Source organism: Pygocentrus nattereri, chromosome 6, assembly GCF_015220715.1.
Source record: "Pygocentrus nattereri isolate fPygNat1 chromosome 6, fPygNat1.pri, whole genome shotgun sequence".
Taxonomy (NCBI): domain Eukaryota; kingdom Metazoa; phylum Chordata; class Actinopteri; order Characiformes; family Serrasalmidae; genus Pygocentrus; species Pygocentrus nattereri.
The window spans coordinates 37,545,894-37,564,513 of record NC_051216.1 but is presented as its reverse complement, the minus strand read 5'-3'; the positions used below and the strand labels follow the sequence as shown (position 1 = coordinate 37,564,513).

Here is an 18,620-nt window from a genome sequence, read left to right as displayed (position 1 = left end):
TCTCAAACTACTACATGGTTGTGTTAGGTTAGGGCCCTGAAGGATAGTTTTTTGACGATTATAAAATTGCATGCTATAATGATAATTAATATCATTCAAAACAACTAATACAAATGTGTAAAATGTTGATATTTCTTCCTGGGGACAAACTGACACTAAAGAACATTGATGCATACAAAATGTACACAGGGCACTAAACACATACCTTACTTTAATGCTTACTCAGTTGCTCCCAATACATTAAGAAAGGTCACTAAAAGTGAAGCAAGACATCATTTATTTAGAGATGTTGGACACTGGGGTGACTGGGGTGGTGCATCTTAAGTCATGGAACATAACTACCATAATCCATTGAAATTATATGTTCTAAGTACTCCACTTCCCCATCTCATCTTCAAGCTTTTTATTTTATTGCTCTGCTTTGAAACATTAGATTATTAAAAGGTACACAATTGAACCTTAAAACCACTGTTCTACCTTTGAGGGTACATTTACATTGTTTGTACCTCAATGAACAAAAATATACCTGCAACTGTCCAATAAGAATAATTCAATGTCTTGATAATGTAATATTTTTCCATTAAGTAAAACACTACTTGAAATGTATTTGTAAGTTGATCTATTTCATTCAAATAGATTTTAAAATTATACCAAAATATCTATCTATCTATCGATCTATCTATCTATACACTGCTCAAAAAAATAAAGGGAACACAAACAACACAATATAATTCCAAGTAAATCAAACTTCTGTGAAATCAAACTGTCCACAAGGAGTGGTTCTGCAGGTGGGGACCACAGGCCACTTCTCAGTGCCTATGCTTTCTGGCTGATGTTTTGGTCACTTTTGAATGTTGGTGGTGCTTTCACACTCGTGGTAGCATGAGACGGACTCTACAACCCACACAAGTGCATCAAATAGTGCAGCTCATCCAGGATGGCACATCAATGCGAGCTGTGGCAAGAAGGTTTGCTGTGTCTGTCAGCATAGTGTCCAGAGGCTGGAGGCGCTACAAGGAGACAGGCCAGTACACCAGGAGACGTGGAGGAGGCTGTAGGACGGCAACAACCTAGCAGCAGGACCACTACCTCCGCCTTTGTGCAAGGAGGAACAGGAGGAGCACTGCCAGAGCCCTGCAAAATGACCTCCAGCAGGCCACAAATGTGCATGTGTCTGCACAAACGGTTAGAAACCGACTCCATGAGGATGGTATGAGGGCCCGACGTCCACAGATGGGGGTTGTGCTCACAGCCCAACACCGTGCAGGACGCTTGGCATTTGCCAGAGAACACCAGGATTGGCAAATTTGCCACTGAAGCCCTGTGCTCTTCACAGATGAAAGCAGGTTCACACTGAGCACACCGACAGACGTGACCGAGTCTGGAGACGCCGTGGAGAGTGATCTGCTGTCTGCTTTAGTCCAGGTCTGGGAGGAGATCCCTCAGGAGACCATCCGCCACCTCATCAGGAGCATGCCCAGGTGGTGTAGGGAGGTCATACAGGCACGTGGAGGCCACACACAATACTGAGCCTCATTTTGACTTGTTTTAAGGACATCACATCAAAGTTGGATCAGCCTGTAGTCTGTTTTTCCACTTGGTTAATAAATTAATTGGTTAATAAATTTGATTTCCATTGATGATTTTTGTGTGATTTTGTTGTCCGCATATTCAACTTTGTACAGAACAAAGTATTCAATGAGAATATTTCATTCATTCAGATCTAGGATGTGTTATTTGAGTGTTCCCTTTATTTTTTTGAGCAGTGTATATCTATACATATATATACACACACAATATCCAATGTACTGTATTTCATGCATATTATTGACGTACTAAAGAGTGCTTTTTTGTAATGTTAATTAACCGCAGCATACTGGAATTCAATAATGCATATGGACTCCAAGTGAAGACAGCTTTTAATTCAGACCATAAATTAAATGACTTGATGGTTGCAAATCATTTGCTGTCAATGACTGCCTGGAGGTCTGGAGTCCATAGACATTACCAGATGCTGCGTTTATTCCCTGGTGATGCTTTGCCAGGCCTTCTCTGCACATACATGCACACAACGCTACCTCCACCATGCAGACAAGCTTTATATCATGAACAGTTCCTTCCATCACATCTTGTGGTAAATCTTATGTGATATGTCACAGACAAAGATTCTGGTTAGTTAGTGTTTTTCAGAGTTGTCTCTGATAGTTGTCTGACTAATCAATGATCTACACATTTAGCTCCACAAGTACATTCCAAAGCTTGGCAGCCCAGCAAGAAGGGTAAATGAACTTAGCAAGGTTACTGAGGTTCACTTGGCTGTGGAAATAACCAAAAAAGGTTCACTTTTTGCACAGAAGCTGTAAGAAGAACTTTAAGCTGCACTATGTACAATTTGGGGATTTTGAGATGTCTCTGGTAGAAATGTGTAACTGCACACAGCATGTGGAAGAATATTCTGTGGTGCAGATTGTGCTTCTGTGCAGATGAATATGATGATTAAAAGAGTCATCAGTATGTTGCTGACTTTGCATTTGAGGCCTAAACATCCAGCTGGACCTTCTTTTTGAGCTGTACAAAGTGCAGCTTTAAGAAGTAAAAATTACTAAAGGGCTGAATAAGACAGACCAATAAAAAAAGATACTGTAATCGCTCACCATTTTATTTGTACAATGGCTCTCACAAATTGCACAAACGTCTTTTAAAATAACTGTAATAAAATGTGAAGTTTATTAAAAACAAACAAACAAACAGACAAACATCTAAGGCCACCTCACAACATCACAAGACAATGCTTTTTAAACCTGAGAATTAACAAATGTTCACTTGGTCACCTGACCATCTGCTGAGCTCAGTGACTGTCAGCAGTAGCCTAGCATTCAAATTAGCTGATTATACAAAGTACAAGTGTCTTCATAGGTTAAAAAATAAATAAATAAATAAGTAAAATTACTCTGAACATTTATGGCATATGCACTGACCAAACAAGGAACGTTTCACACAGATATAGACCGTCACTATTTAAAAAGTTTACCTTAACCTTAGCACGCTGTAAAATCCTGCTAAAACGTTAAGTGCTCCCTTACACCGCACATGTCAACAGTTTTTGAAGAAACGCAACCTTTGATATAATTGTCTCATGACAATGTTTACAAAACCATGTAGGTCAACCAACTAGCAACTGTTCATTTAGTGTTCTAGCAGGATTAAGTAAAGGCCTAGCAGTATTTAGACAATAGCCACAGGTGCTACAGCTTGATTGATCTTTTGCAAGCCATTGTTCTGTTCCAAATGTTTAATTAAAAGTTGTGTTTGAAGCGTGATTGTTAGCTTTTAGTCATGTTAAATGCATGTGCTTAAATCAAATTTCTCCTTCAATACAAGGTGATGTTCACATGTAAAGCATTTTACTGCTTCTTAGCTACACTACATGGCCAAAAGTATGTGAGCACCCCTTTTAATTATTGAGTCCAGTTGTTTCAGCCACACTCATTGCTAACAGGTGTATAAAATCAAGCTGTCTTGTAATCTCCACAGACAAACACTGGCAGTAGAATGGGTCATGTTAATGCTACAGCATCACGTTAATGCTAAGACACTTTTGACAATTATATGCTTCCAACTTTGTGGCAATGGCATGACTGTGTCCCTATGCACAAAGCGAGCTTCATAACAACTATGCAACTGCATATTAATGCCCATAGTTTTGGAATGGGCTGTCCAAGAAGCTCTTTAAGGGTGTGATGGTCAGGTGTCCACATACATCTGTTTATATAGTGTAGTTACTAGCAGAATCTTAGGCTGCTTCAAACATGTGTTATTTGCTTTTTCGATGGAATAACATTATTATTAGCTAATAATTATTACTATACTGTTAAGGGCAGAGCTTATGCATTTATAATGTACATCTGTCAAACCTTACTAAGATGATCAAAACAACTGTAGATTTACAAAGAGACTTATGGTTACTAAATTAAAAATAATTTTCTTCCATATACAAACATATACATACAGTCACCACATACAGTCAATATGTTACACTGTATATTCGTTATAGTTGTCTACATGGCAAGTTCATCCACTATACTTATGATTGTAGTTACTGTATTACCAATCAACAGCATTTTGGCTTACAAGGCAGTGAGCTGCATTATACAGTAAAGTTAATAATCGACTACTTTTCCTCTATACAGACTATGATTAGTTCACCTGATATGAAATTATGCTGTAGGTTTCATCTTTTTTGTTTACATTGTGGTCCAAAGAAAAAAGGCAGAACGGACTTGTTGATACACCTTATAGTTTCAAGTGCACAATATATAATATTACGCCAAATCTTTACACTTGACATATCGCATTACTTGTCAGTACTGTGAGGAGTAAAAGCTACACTGATGTGGAGTAGGTCAGGCTCACCAATTTTCTCTTTGGGACTATAAACAAAACAGTATTGGGCCAGCCTGAATCTACAAGGTCAACAAATAAACAAAACCAAATGGTTCCACATTCTGTGAAATTGAAAAGAAAAAAAAACTGCACCTTTCCATTGCATGGTAAAGGCCAAGTTAAACTGTGGTAGCACAACTTTTGAGATGTACCCACATTCCTTTCTATATCCGTAACTTGTTTTAAGTAGGGGCTGATCGATATATCCAGTTTGGTTCAACACATTTATCAGTATTGATGAAAATAATGTCAAGACTGTTTTGAAGTAGCTTTTTTTTAATGTACAGTGCAAAAGTCAGAGACCACCTTTCATTTATTAATTGTCCAGGCAATAAATAGTTTAAAACTATTTATCTTGGCATTGTGTAAAAAAAGAGAAAATTGAAATAAAACATACTCGATGTCTTATAAAAAAAAATAAAAACATGTTCAATTGCTCCTGGTGAACTCCGGCCATCGCGTGGATTTTTTTTTTTTCAATTAATGAAATTAATTGACAATGTCAGCAGCCCTGATTTAATTTAATGAGGTACTGGTAACATAAAGCAGATAATGGATGAACTGTAAATATTGGACTGCCTTGAGGGCAACTTTGGAAATGGTTAACAAATAAATGCTTACTGACCAGATAAACAGCGTTTACATCTCGTTTTCTCAGATGCCCAACGTTTACGCCATACAGTGTTTCATACAATATGATTATCTGAATATTTCGCCTCTAAAAATCAGTATTGTGACAAATGTTTCGCATCAGTCAGCCCTGCTTTTAAAATGCAACTTCTTATTCAAACATTGTTGCTGTGAATCAGTATCCATTTCCACACTGCAGCTTGGAGAGGTCAAACTACTCTTGCTTTCATTCTGCCAGTTAGTGTACAGCAGCTAACACTAGCGGTGGGTAAGGGTCCGGGTCCGTCCTCACATGATCACATTTTTTTTTAATGTAGGTTTATGTCCATTTTTGTCCATACCAGCAGTGTTTTCAAAAATCTTTTACATCCACATGAGAATGCAAACCTTGAAACTGCTTAACCATGCCAGCCCAGTAGACAGTGACAACACCTTATGCAATTTGATGTCTTGCACCTCAAGAAGAACAGTGTGAGCACCCTGCGCAAAACAGTGTCATGAAGGTAAAGCAGAGATGGCTGTATTACAAAACACAAATCTCTGTTTTCTGTGAATGAATGAGAGAGAAAAAGTCTTTTCAAAAATATCTGCATATATGTGGACAGGACCTCAATCAAGCTTGACCCAAGATCGGCTTTGAGACACTTTGTAAATACAGTGTCTGGCCTAAAAATAATTACAGCACATCACAGTTTACACCAATAAAAATCAAATGGATCCATAAAATAACCTTAGAGAATTACAAATTTCACCAAAGGAAGGAAAAAAGATCAGCTTGGAGCTCCAAATGAGACAGAGCAAGACTGTACAGCACAAAAATGAGAGCATACACCAACATTCATAGGCAAACAGTCGTAGAAGCTACACACACAAACGTGCAGTAGGTACATTCACAGTGCAAGTGACACAACAGTGTGTCATTTCATCATAAAAGAGTGTTTTAGGGAGCTTCATATGATGATCAAGATAAATTTGTTCAGAATGGTTTTATGTGAAATGGTGCACTGTAGAGGCAGAACTGTTCACAGTGGTGGTGATAGGAAACAATTGTCCACTCCTGAAAGCTCTCTAAAAGATTAAGTTTGAGATTTTTAAACCACTGGTAGTTTTGAACAGTAAATAAAATGCAAATATTTGCATTGTAGACATGGTGATCCCTGGTTTCTATCACCACCACTGACATCTGAGTTTGTACAATGAACCATTTCACACGAAAACTCTCTGAATGACAGTTTACTTCTCAAATTCTGAACGATGCAGAAATGGTGAAAAAACATTGGAATTCACCTTTAAATTTGTCTTTCAGAAAGAAAGGAAGAGGCATTTAGAACACTGAGGCAAAAGGGACATCCATGAGTGCTGGTCTGACAGACAATCAGAAACCCCAACTGGAGTCTGTCTTTACTGGTGAACAGGGCAGGAAGAAAGGCACTGGATCTATAAAAAAAAAATTGAGAAAAAAAAAAAAAAGCTGGAGTATTCCTTTATGAACCTAACCTCCATCTGCCACACTTGTATAGATGATCAACACAGACATCTTGTGTGTGTTATACACAGAAAACCCCTTTCACTCATAAATTAACTAATAGCAAAAGCCATAAACTACTAAACAGATGCCACATTTAGAGATTTCACTGAAAAACATCATGAGTACTCCTTTAATCTGATTGGACAAATGATTTCAGATCAGCTCAGACATGCTATGCTCATGCGGTTGTGGACGACTGATGTTGAACAGAAAGACAAATTTACCAAAAATAAACCCTTTTGTACAGAGACTAAAACAAAAATATGGGCGTATGTGTCTGACACATATACTCAGATGATAGGTACATATATGACTTTGTAGTGCACTTCACTTCAGAGAAAAACAATAAAGCAAATATAATAAAACACAAAAAAAATTGTAATTAAAATGGTCCTATGTAGAAGTTTGAACACCCCTAGGCAAGTAAAATTTTGTGGCTTTTCTAAGTGAAGTTATCACCCTCTACAGGGAATAAACTTAACTGTAACATTTCCCTGCAGATTTTAGTGCACATATTTATTTGCTGAGTTCAGCATATTGGAAAATATTTCATATGCAATAACTTTTGCACAGCCTAATTGTTATTCACCAAATAAATAGTAATGTTGCATAAAATGTGCAAAAGTTTGTTTTTATTTTCACTGTTGAAAATAAACAAAACATGTCAACTGACCATGTCGTCTCGAGAAAACCGATGAGTGTAGTGCCATGAGAAACCAATTTAAATACCCAAATTTCACCTTAACAAATTCTTAAAGTCTGATTCTCATTGCCTAAGTGCATACAAATGCTGTACATTCATCCCAGTTGCTGTAGTGTCATAAAAGGTCCTGCTTTATTTGGATGGTCCTCAATAGATATTTTTACAGATTTACAAACTACCTTAAATTTGATTATCAAATAATTAGGGTTGCAATTTGAGGTAAGTATTTTGGGTTAGTCCAGTGGTCCGTAAGTATGTGCATGTGTCACATCACATATCACTGTCAAAAAAAAAAACAGGTTTCTCCAATTCTTTTTTTTCTACATCATTTGAACACATTTCATTAAGTGACTAATAACAATGGCCCAGAAAAACTTAAGAATAAGAATAAAACCTCATTACACATTAAAAATTAGGAATGTTTCTCCTTCTCCTGTAAAGTTACTGTTCAGGAGATTTGTATGCAGAGGTTTGAAAACCCCATGTCAAATGACATGTTTTGTTGATTTTCTAAGTGAAAATTAAAAAAAACAAAAAAAACACCATCCTGTACAGAGACCACATTTGGTAATTGAAGGGGAAAAAAAAATAAATCATGTGCCGTAACTTTTGCACAGTCCACATTTTAGGCTTACAGCACATCACATTCAACAAATAACAATGCTAGTGCCTTAAAATGTGCAGAAAAGTGTTCTCTGTTGAAGATGTGTTAACTTATTTTCACTTAGAAAATCAACAACATATCTTTTAACCATGGGCGTAACCTTTGCATACAGCTGTACTTTTTTTGTTCCCCCCCCCAGACAGCAATGACATGCTTATCATTCACACAGAATCTGTCCTTAAGAACTTTTGAAAATGAAGCTCATTATTACAACAATTTTCAACTAAATAAACACAGCATGCTATGAGGTCAACCACACCAGAGGTTTTGTTTTGCACAGTAACTTTGATAAAGATAAAAATGTTTAATAATAGGCTAATTAGCAGTGAAAGTTTTTAAGTCTGAAATGTATGTCTTTTTAAAACTGGGGAACATGTACCTTCTTTAATGGATAAACAAAAAAAATTTTTTCTACTGTAGTCTAATCTTTTGCAAATCTGTAAGTGTAAAAATGTGACATTTTATATTTGGATTTTACCTGTTATAGATGTTTCAATTTATATAACTTTTATTTTAACTTTTTTCACTGCACAAGAAAAAAAAAGATTAGACGGAGGTTCTAAAACTGGAGTTAAAAAGTGCTGAAAAAATGGGATTCCTAGTAACCAAATCATACAAGTCCTGGTTGAAGAACAAATGTTTCCCCTCAGAAAAAGAGCATTTAAAGCGGTCTTCTTTGAGGGAGAGTAGAAAATTAAGTTCCACTCTTCAGAGAAAAAAAAAAAAAAAAAAAAAAAAAAAACCTTGTGCACGGGAAAGGTCAAGATAATGTTAACAGATTATTCAATGACTGTTTAAGCATCTGTGAAGTATCGATAACGGACCATCCAAATAGAAAGATAATGTTTTGCTGCCAAAGGGGTGAATGTGCTTCACTGAGACAGGATGCAACCACCCACCTAAACAAAATACAAAACACATGCACACTAGAAATGAATTAATTTAAAGGTAATACGGGGTCGACAGGTTGCAAAAAGTAAAATCCACAGGCGCAGAAAATGCACAAACAGCCAACACTGGCACTGAAAATACACTTGCCTGTACCATCACACACAACTACACATGTCCAAATGAACACAAAGCAGATCAAACTAAGAGCTAACTGCTGTCACTGTCTTTATAGACATAAAACAAAACAGATACAACCAACAAATTAAGTCACACAAACAAAAAAAAAAATGCACTAATTAGGGGTATAAAATGCATCTTAAAGTGGCAAATGCAATAACCCTAGAATGTTAGAATTGATTAAAATTATCATAATATAGTTGTAAGCAAAAGTATGCAATTTCCATGTTGCTGATTTAATAAGTGAAAATAATTTAACACAGCCTCTTCAAAGAACATACTTTCATGCATTTTGTTTTACAGTTACTATGTATTTGCTAAATTTTACATACTGGGGAAAAATAAAATATAAACTTTGGCCTGTGCAAAAGTTATGGCATATTTTATATTGTATTTTCTTTTGCCCAATATGTTAAACTCAGCAAATGAAAAGAATTTGTGCACTATAATATGTTCCACTTAGGCGTGTTAACCTTTTTTATTCAGAAAAATCAATACAACCAATAATTTTGTGTTTTGTTGTTGCATACATCTGTATGCACTCATTTATTTTTTAATTTCAAAATGTAAAAATCCTGCTTTGGTGCATCATTATTACTGCCTATGAATCATAATTGGAGATTTATACCCCTACCAAAAAAACTTTAAAAAGACACCAAAATGGAACTCAAATACCCTGTTCAGCGGCTACCCATGAGGTCACATGACAAATGGTATGACTGACTACCATGAAATCATTGTGAACCCCACTGAGAGCAGAAGGTAGCTCATGCTAAGGCTATTTTGGTCGGGTCTGAGCTGAGAACCTAAACTCAGCTGAGACTACATAAAGAGGCGTGATGACTACCCGTAGTTTTGGTGAGAGGGTCAAAGGAAACAAGAGGTGGCCAGCAGGGTCAAAGCAGCAGAAAGGAAGTGAACGACCCGGTACAGGTGGAGAGGAGAAAAGGTCACCATTGCGACACACAGAGGGAGCAGCAGGCGGGAGGTCAGAGCCAGCATCAGTTTACTGAAAGAGACAAAAATACTTAGAATAAGCCATGAAGAATAGAACAAACAGTAATAAACACATTTTGTTCTTTCAAGTTACAAGATTATTTAGATGAAAAATCAAATTCTTCTCCACTAATCTGCTAGCTTAGGTCTCCACCTACCAAGCTAAGAGCTTGAGATGGCATGTGCTTCTTCTGGCTTGGGGCATGCAGGGAAAAGCCAGTCTCGTGGGGTTAGATGTTAGCAAATAACCTAGCCTGGAAACGAGCCGGCTTGCAATGTACACCAGCTATGGTGCTAATCAGCTACCAGTTGCATCAGGCAATGCCGCAGTTTTGGCAGACAAGCCGAGAGCCTCTGCAGCTTTTCAGCCAAAACTGATAGCATAAATCTCATTAAGGTTAGAAAGTAATGTTGACATCTGACTATACTGTTCATTTCAGTTAGTATTTTGCCCTATTGAATTATTTTAGATTTAAAAGTGAAGGGACATCTAGAATAATATGCCATATTTACGCATCTAAAATGGTTATTATTTTTATTACTGTTGTTGTTATCACCACCATCATCATCATCATCAAGTGCTCTGAAGGCAATTTTGACCATATGGAAAATGCTTTTCCAAAATATCCTTCAGGCTTATGAATAGCTGGTTCATGACTCCTCTGATTGTATCCATCTTGTAGCGGATCATTCTGTTTCTGTTTTATCTTCGCAGCAAAGTGTTTTTTTCCCCCCCAATGAACTGTTTCTTCTCAGAATAAGTCCAAAAAAAGAGTTTCAGTTTGGTTACTTGGGCTTTGAGTAAAAGGTGCCATCCAAGATTCACTTAAGTCTTCACCAATACCAACGTCCAGAGGCATCAATATAATGCCTTATTTTCACATCATTAGTCATTTCAACCACAAGAGAACTTCTATGCTTGTGTGAAGTGGTTTCTCTTCTCTTCTTTCAGTAAGCAGTACACTTCTGAAATGAGACCATCACACTCTGGGAACATATTAGGACAATTTTGAAGACTATTTTTAGCCTTAAAGTTAAAAGTAACCAACAGCTCTGATACTTTCTTGGATAAAGCTGAAAAACCATCAACATTATTATTTATTGTGTATTTGTTATTATATATTCATCCAATGGGCTTTTCTTATTATGAATTTATACAATAAGATGACAACTGTTCGATAAACTGGATTACTTTTTGTGGTCTAAAAAATCTCATACGCACTCATATTTTTTGCAATATGCCATGCAGAACTGGGCCATGTGACTTTTCAAGCCATGGCATAGCTTGAGAATAAGATCTTTTGTCTGCATATGCCTACTTAAATTTGTTAGCTACATTAGCTTCAGTTTCAGACTCATCAAATATATTTGGGGTAAGGGTCACCTTAGTGTAAATTAGATTTTTTGCCAGATTATCCCACAGAGGATACATGGAGGAATACACACACACTCAGGGGCAAGCACACCAACACACACTCACCTGAGGCTCAGCATGAGGGTGTTGCAGTTGATGAGAAGCACAGAGGCAATAAGCAGAGGCACCATGTGTGGCCACCAGGGGTCAGGATCCAAATGAACTGAATATCTAGAACACATAGATTTATCTTATGGTGAAACTTTCAGGCAACTAGTTGCATGCTGTGAGTTGCATGAAACGATTTCCATGCAACTTGACAATTACACAAAACAATCTGAAAACAAAGTTGCATGTAACACATTCAGTTACTCCACTAGATAGTCAAACTAGCAGCTCAGATTTTTTGATACACCATATCTTTCTTGCTATAAAGTCATCTGCAACGTGTAATTTAGACATTAGCATTTTTCAATCCCTCATAGCCATTCAGACGACCAAAAGTATTTGGTCGGCTGCCTTTACACACATATGAACTTGAGTGACATCCCATTCTTAATCCATAGGGTTTAATATGATGTCAGCCCACCCTTTGCAGCTATAACCGCTTCAACTCTTCTGAGAAGGCTTTCCACAAGGTTTAGGAGTGTGTTTATGGGAATTGTTGACCATTCTTCCAGAAGCGCATTAGTGAGATCAGACACTGATGTTGGATGAGAAGTCTCTGCTCTAATACATCCCAAAGGTGTTCGATTGGTTGAGGTTGGGACTCTGTGCAGGCCAGTGAAGTTCTTCCACACCAAACTCGCTCATCCATGTCTTTATGGGCCTTGCTTTGTGCACTGGTGCACAGTCATGTTGGAACAGGAAGGGGCCATCCTCAAACTACTCTCACAAAGTTGGGTGTATGAAATTGTCCAAAATCTCTTGGTCTGCTGAAGCATAAGAGCTCCTATCACTGGAACAAAGGGGCTGAGCCCAACTCATGAAAAACAACCACACAAAATAATCCCCCCCCTCCACCAAACTGTTCAGACAAGTTCAGTTCTCCTGGAAACTGCCAATCCCAGATGCGTCCCTTTGATTGCCAGACAAAGAAGTGTGATTCATCACTCCATAGAACACGTCTTCATTGCTCTAGAGTCCAGTGGTGGTGCCTTACCACTGCATTCGACACTTAGCATTGCACTTGGAGATGAAAGGCTTGGATGCAGCTGCTCAGCCATGGACACCCATTCCATGAAGCTCTCTACGCACTGTTCTTAAGCTAATCTGAAGGTCACATGAAGTTTGGAGGTCTGTAGCGACTGACTCTACAGAAAGTTGACTACCTCTGCACACTATACGCCCCAGCATCTGCTGACGCCACTCTGTCATTTTATGTGGCCTACCACTTCGTGGCTAAGTTGCTGTCATTCCCAAAGGCTTCCACTTTGTTTTAATCCCACTGACAGTTGACTGTGGAATATTTAGTAGCCAGGAAATTTCACGACTGGACTGGACACGTGGCATCCTATCACAGTACCATGCTGGCATTCACTGAGCTCCTGAGAGTGACCCATTCTTTCATGTCTTTTATCTATCTGTCTAATGTTCTTTACTACACGCACACACAATTTTATTTTATAATTTACAATTTATATATATATATATATATATATATATATATATATATATATATATATATATATATATATAAATTGTAAATTATAAAATATAATTGTGTGTGCGTGTAGTATATATATATATATATATATATATATATATATATATATATATATATATATAAAAACATAAACACTCTCACTTAATGAATCTAGCTACATAGATTAGATCACCATAACAGCATGCCAAGAAATAAGAAGAAATGGTGGAGCAAACACCGTTTAGTTTCAACCACCCAATAAACCATTTTCTGTTTTCATTTTCTTGTCTATTGATCCACTGAAACAGTATGTCGCTCAATGTGATCATCGGTTGCATTTCTGCAATTGACTGGCTGTTTCATGCAGAGTTTCAAGTAGGCTGCAGGACGCTTTGCATTATACAACTCGGGTGCACAACAGATTCATGTAGGTATCAAACATACACATTCCAATAAACAGTGAATCAACCCAAAACAAATTAATCGTGAATTACTTCAATGATTCCCTTCAACATAAAAATTTATAAATTGTCTTATCCTTTTTGTTATTTATAACATTGTATTATGTTGTGACTTTTACTCTTTTGATACACCATAGGGGAGAAAACAGTAAATTTGTAATTTAGTAAATTTGTTCTCTATTAGTGACATCATTGTATAAGTAAGGTACCTAAGATTTCGGCTCCAATAAAAGAGGGATGGTGCGCTGAGCATCACGGGTAGTGTGAGAAGCGTGGATAGACTCAGGTGCAGCTGCAGGTCATCTCTGACATCTTGCAGTACCGACTCTGACAGGAGGGAGGAGCCAATGCGTTCTTTGAGCTTGCTCCGGCCATCACTGCTGCTGAAGCCATTCTCAGATGTTTTCTGTGGTGCCTGGTCAGCAAAGAATGGAGGTAACAGAGAAACAGATGGACTACAGTCTGTACTTGTAGAACTATGAAGTGTATCTATATAGTACGTGGAGCTGATAAAATGGACAATGAGCATAGAAACAAGGAGGTGATCATAAAGTTATGCCTTAAAGGCACAGTAACAAAAGCAGCCTGTGGGTGGAAACATTGCGGTAATAGTAGTAAATTTTTAATGATCAGTTTTTGGGTACTATTGTTTCTTTCAATACTCTGCACAGATTTCCATCAGCTGAGATAGTGACAAGTGCAACAAAATCTGACCTACTGATTGTAAGGACGATTGTTGATGAACAGTATTGTGAAAACAAACAAGAACAGTATGCCGTGTAAGTAAGCAAATGTAGGTAGTTGTGGTAAAAAAGTTGTGGTAAAAAGTAATAGCCAAAGAAAACTGACTTTTATGGATGTGCTACATTTTAGGATTACCATTACAAATACAAACTCAAAAGTTTGCGTGATCTATTCTTCAATCAGTAAATTATGTTAAAATTAGGTGGATTTCTCTCTTTAAAGAATACTTTCAAAATAAAATAAACTAGGCATAAAAACAAGGAACAATTGTTAGGTATGATTGGTCTTCTTTGCATTATGCTACTTGGCCCATGCTAATTCAGTTTTTGCTAGCAACCATAGTTTTTTGGAGTATTTACAATGATTCAGTTAGCAGCTGGGTACCTCACAACTTAGAGGCAGAGAAATGTTGGGCCTGTGTAAAAGTAAATACTCCATGTGTGGTAACTATGTAGGAGGGTTTGGAGCACTCACCAGGTTCAGCATGTGACTAAGAGTCCTTTCAGTCATTTGTAATCTCAGCACCTAGACAATAAAGGACAATCAGGCAAAATTATTGGCCAAAAAAAAAAAAAAAAGTTTTTTTTCAACATCATGACAACGGCAAGACCTGGAAGAGTTACACTGAGTAACACTTAATAATCCGTTAACTGAAGAAAAATCACATTGTCAGTAATCTGATCAACGCGTTTACATGCACTTAAGCAATCAGATAATGGGGAATCTCTGGGTCTACACGAGTCAGGCAGCAATCAGATTTCTGCTTTGCAATCAGCCAATACATGACAAACATAATGTAAAACTCAAACATCATGCTGCGGTTTTTTTCCTTTAAAACACTGTGCCACTTTTTTTGTAAAAAAAAAAAAGGATTTGCTGCCATCTGGTGGCAATGCTGCTTGCTTATCTGCAGTACCACGGTGCTTCCAGTTATTGATCTAAAATCCAGCTCTCTATCGCATTTCTTAATTGTTTTTAGACTTTGCTCCAACCTACGAAATCAGAATATGCTGTTTACATGCCCATTTGAATAATCAGATAACTGCAGAAAACTCCACAGTGATCTAGCAATGAATTAACTGAGCGAGATTTTAAGTTTCCAGCTGCAGCGAGCATGTAGAGAAACAGTACACTGACTGATCTCAGTAGTGTCCGTGTTTAATAATTAATTTAAACCAATAATATCATGTGTACCCCTTTCCGCCACCCCAGGACAATACTATGCTTCCTGAAATGTCATGTTATAGAAAAAAAAAAGCATTGTGATTTTTGATTCAGTTATGTCAAGTAGGAATTTTCAACACCATTTTCAGCTCTGGTACCTGGACTTACCCTATAAAGGTGGAGCAGAAAGCTGGCTGTTATGGACAGGGCTCCACAGGTGACTCCTCCCAGCAAAATCAGGCTAAGGATGAGTAGTACCTGAAGGGAGAGCTGGACAGTACCGCAATGTCGCGAGATTGAAGGCCTGGGACACGCATGGAGAAAAACAACAGCCTTCAGAGGTACACATCACAATATTTTGGGTTTAAAAACAGTATTGATGTTTGGGCTTTCCTTCGTATTATTTAATTCAGCAGTTCTTAAACTTAAAAATCTTTAAAAAGTTTCTTTAGTAAAGGGAATGGTTTTAGGAATTAGATCCATGACTTCTATATGATGGAGAATGTGCTGTATGTGGTTCTATATAGCACCAAAAAAGGTTCCACTATTGTCACACTGTCAAGTAAAAGGGGAACAAATTCTGCTAAAATTCTCCCTGTAAAACCTTAAATGTTTATTCAAAAGTCAGAGCTGTCAGCTCTGATTTGGCAGGAGTGTTTTAGACTATGTCACACATCTTTACATATCGATATCACATACACAGACTCAAAAAGAAGGCTTGTGTTATTGGATGAATCATACCCATCACAGCCGTCAGTCAACAATTATGGGCAGAACCTCAAAAGGCATATGTATACGCCTGACCTTCTGTAAGCCACAAATAAAGCGGACACACAACTTAATTAAACAGTGATGCATTTTACATTTAACTGTGCTGATGTACGTGTCAGTGAAAACATGTTAATTTGCTAACTCTAGCTGTGGGTCCTTGGGAAGTGAAATCAGGATGAGGATGTGAGGTTGGGGCTTCATTCCGGCTCGATATAGAGACAGTGTATTTAGGCCATGCCTACACCCTGGGTGAAAACAACTCTGCACTGTCCATTGATTTGCACTGTCCACTCCTCCTTATTGGTTTTAAACTAAAATGTGGTCTTCCCTCTGATGATGCAATTCACTCTGTATCTTGCAATGTGCTCTTGCCTGGTTACCAGAGCAACATTGCTGGAGGCGTTACTCACAGCGCAGATCTGTCCAGTGCTGATATTAAGTGAAATGGAAAGAGATATCACTGAATATCTCTGTATATTATGTTCAGTGTTTTGTCTGATTCTCTGTGCTGTGATTCCCATTTTTGTAAAGCTGCTTTGTGACAACATCAGTTGTAAAAAGCGCTATATAAATAAATTTGATTTGATTTGATTTGATATGGAGACACTGGAATGTCAAATCCAGTCACCCTCCGTGGCATAGAACTGTTAGAACACTTGCATTCTTCAATCTGTTCTGCGAAGCATGTTCATATCATTCCAGTAGTGTAGTATTTCAGTGTTTTAAACATCTCTTTGTGTTAATTCAGTACAAGCTCAGTTCACCATTGCTTTTTTATGCCTGATAAGCTACTTCAGGGCTATCAAAATATATTAATTATTTTTTTTAATGCTGGTGACATTTTTTGATAAAGACCAGCTCATGCTCCTGTTCCGCCTTAAATGGTGCCTAAACACCTCAGCAGCCTGAGGCACCAGAATGTAACTGCTGCACCATTTAAGGTGGCATGGGAAACATCAAACAAGCTACATTGTGTGGTTTAAGCCATCAAAAGATTCTACCTTCAATTTTATGTAGAGCTTTGCCTGTAAATATAGGCTACAGTAGGACATTTTGACAAGGCAGAACACCGGCAAGCTGAAAGGGAGAGCGCCAGAGCTCAAGAATCAACATTGGTCAAGTCATTTTTTGACTTCGGCTTGATCATCAGCATGCACTGCTGAAGGGGCTCACCACAATAGCTGTTTTGCTGCAGACAAAATCAAAACACTTAAAATAAATCCTGCAAATAAATACCAGTGTATTATGCCCACGTTTTTTTTTTTTGTTGTTTTTTTTTTTTTTTTTTTAAAAGGCTACCAGAAGTAAATCCCATCTGGGAGAGATAATCATAGCTGATAACAGATTTGAAGTTGTTAGAATAAAAATTTACAAATGTGACATTCACACTATGTTTATCATCAAGGCTTCCAGCAAATCAGGGTGATGTTCTGATGTCATATGGCATGCTGTAGCTCGTGCAGCAGATGGAGAGAAACTGCAGCTGCCTTGCTCCAGTGAGTTTTTCCTTGTCATGTGACATGGTGACGTTCTGTAGCACCAGCAGTCGGACCAGCATGCATCACGTTAAGTCAGCGCTGTGCAAGATTGCATTTAAGTCAAACACTGTTTTGTTTGTTGTTTGCTTGTTAGCTAACAAAAATAGCCAGACAGATTATTACTTTAGTGGAATTTAATGTTACCCATACCTCGTAATGCAATGTAATTGTGAAGTTATTTTAGCTGTATATCTAACGTTAACTGGCTGATTTGCCAATTTGCTAATTGTTTGTCCTCCATTGTTTGATGAACCAGACTAGCCATTATCCACAGTTAATTTCCAGTGCTATCTGTCTCCGTTTGTAAAAGTCATACTTAGGCCAACACTGCATAAATAGATATGTGACATTAATAATAAACATATGCGCTACCAAGCAGCTGTAAGAATAGTAATGCTAGTTCACTAGCTAGTGCTCCTGCTTTGGAGAAGCAGGTAACATTTCCATACTTTCCACAAAAAAAAAAAAAAAAAAAAAAAAAAAAAAAAAAAAAACCTTCATGTCCACTTTTTGAAAGCTACATGTGCAATAATAAAGGGCAATGCAGCATTACCCACGATATTAAACACTCTTCTGCGTTACATATTTCCACCATTTCCACATATTTCACCAATTCCCTAAATTTGCCAAAGTTAGAAAAGGCAGTTCTTATTTTGATGCAGGTTTCATATTTTTACATACAGCACTGAGAGTGAGAACCACCACATTTGATGTATTTTAACAGTCTAGTAGTTCAGGATTGAGCAGTTTTTGAGCACGCATGGGCCTTGTAATTAACTATGCTAAAGTCAGCTCTCAAGCCCAGACCCATCTGATTATACTGCCGAAACCAGTGTCAAGATAACTATAGGTTGCAAAATCTCACAGCTGTATACTCGTCCTACCTTTCACTTTCATCTGTCACAGTTTAC

General features: G+C 37.5%; 1 protein-coding gene across 1 annotated transcript in view; it reads right to left on the bottom strand.

Moving 5' to 3' along the window:
* Positions 1-2,643: 2,643 nt before the first annotated feature.
* pgap1 (post-GPI attachment to proteins inositol deacylase 1) overlaps positions 2,644-18,620 on the bottom strand; it is a 38,988-nt gene continuing 23,011 nt past the window's right edge. Inside the window, exons 22-27 of the mRNA XM_037539570.1 lie at positions 15,569-15,704; positions 14,711-14,761; positions 13,702-13,907; positions 11,513-11,617; positions 9,884-10,045; positions 2,644-6,510 (exon numbers count right to left, since the gene is read on the bottom strand). Of these exons, the coding sequence (XP_037395467.1) occupies positions 9,904-10,045; positions 11,513-11,617; positions 13,702-13,907; positions 14,711-14,761; positions 15,569-15,704 (640 nt within the window). The 3' untranslated portion in view covers positions 2,644-6,510; positions 9,884-9,903. The remainder of the gene's footprint in view (positions 6,511-9,883; positions 10,046-11,512; positions 11,618-13,701; positions 13,908-14,710; positions 14,762-15,568; positions 15,705-18,620) is intronic.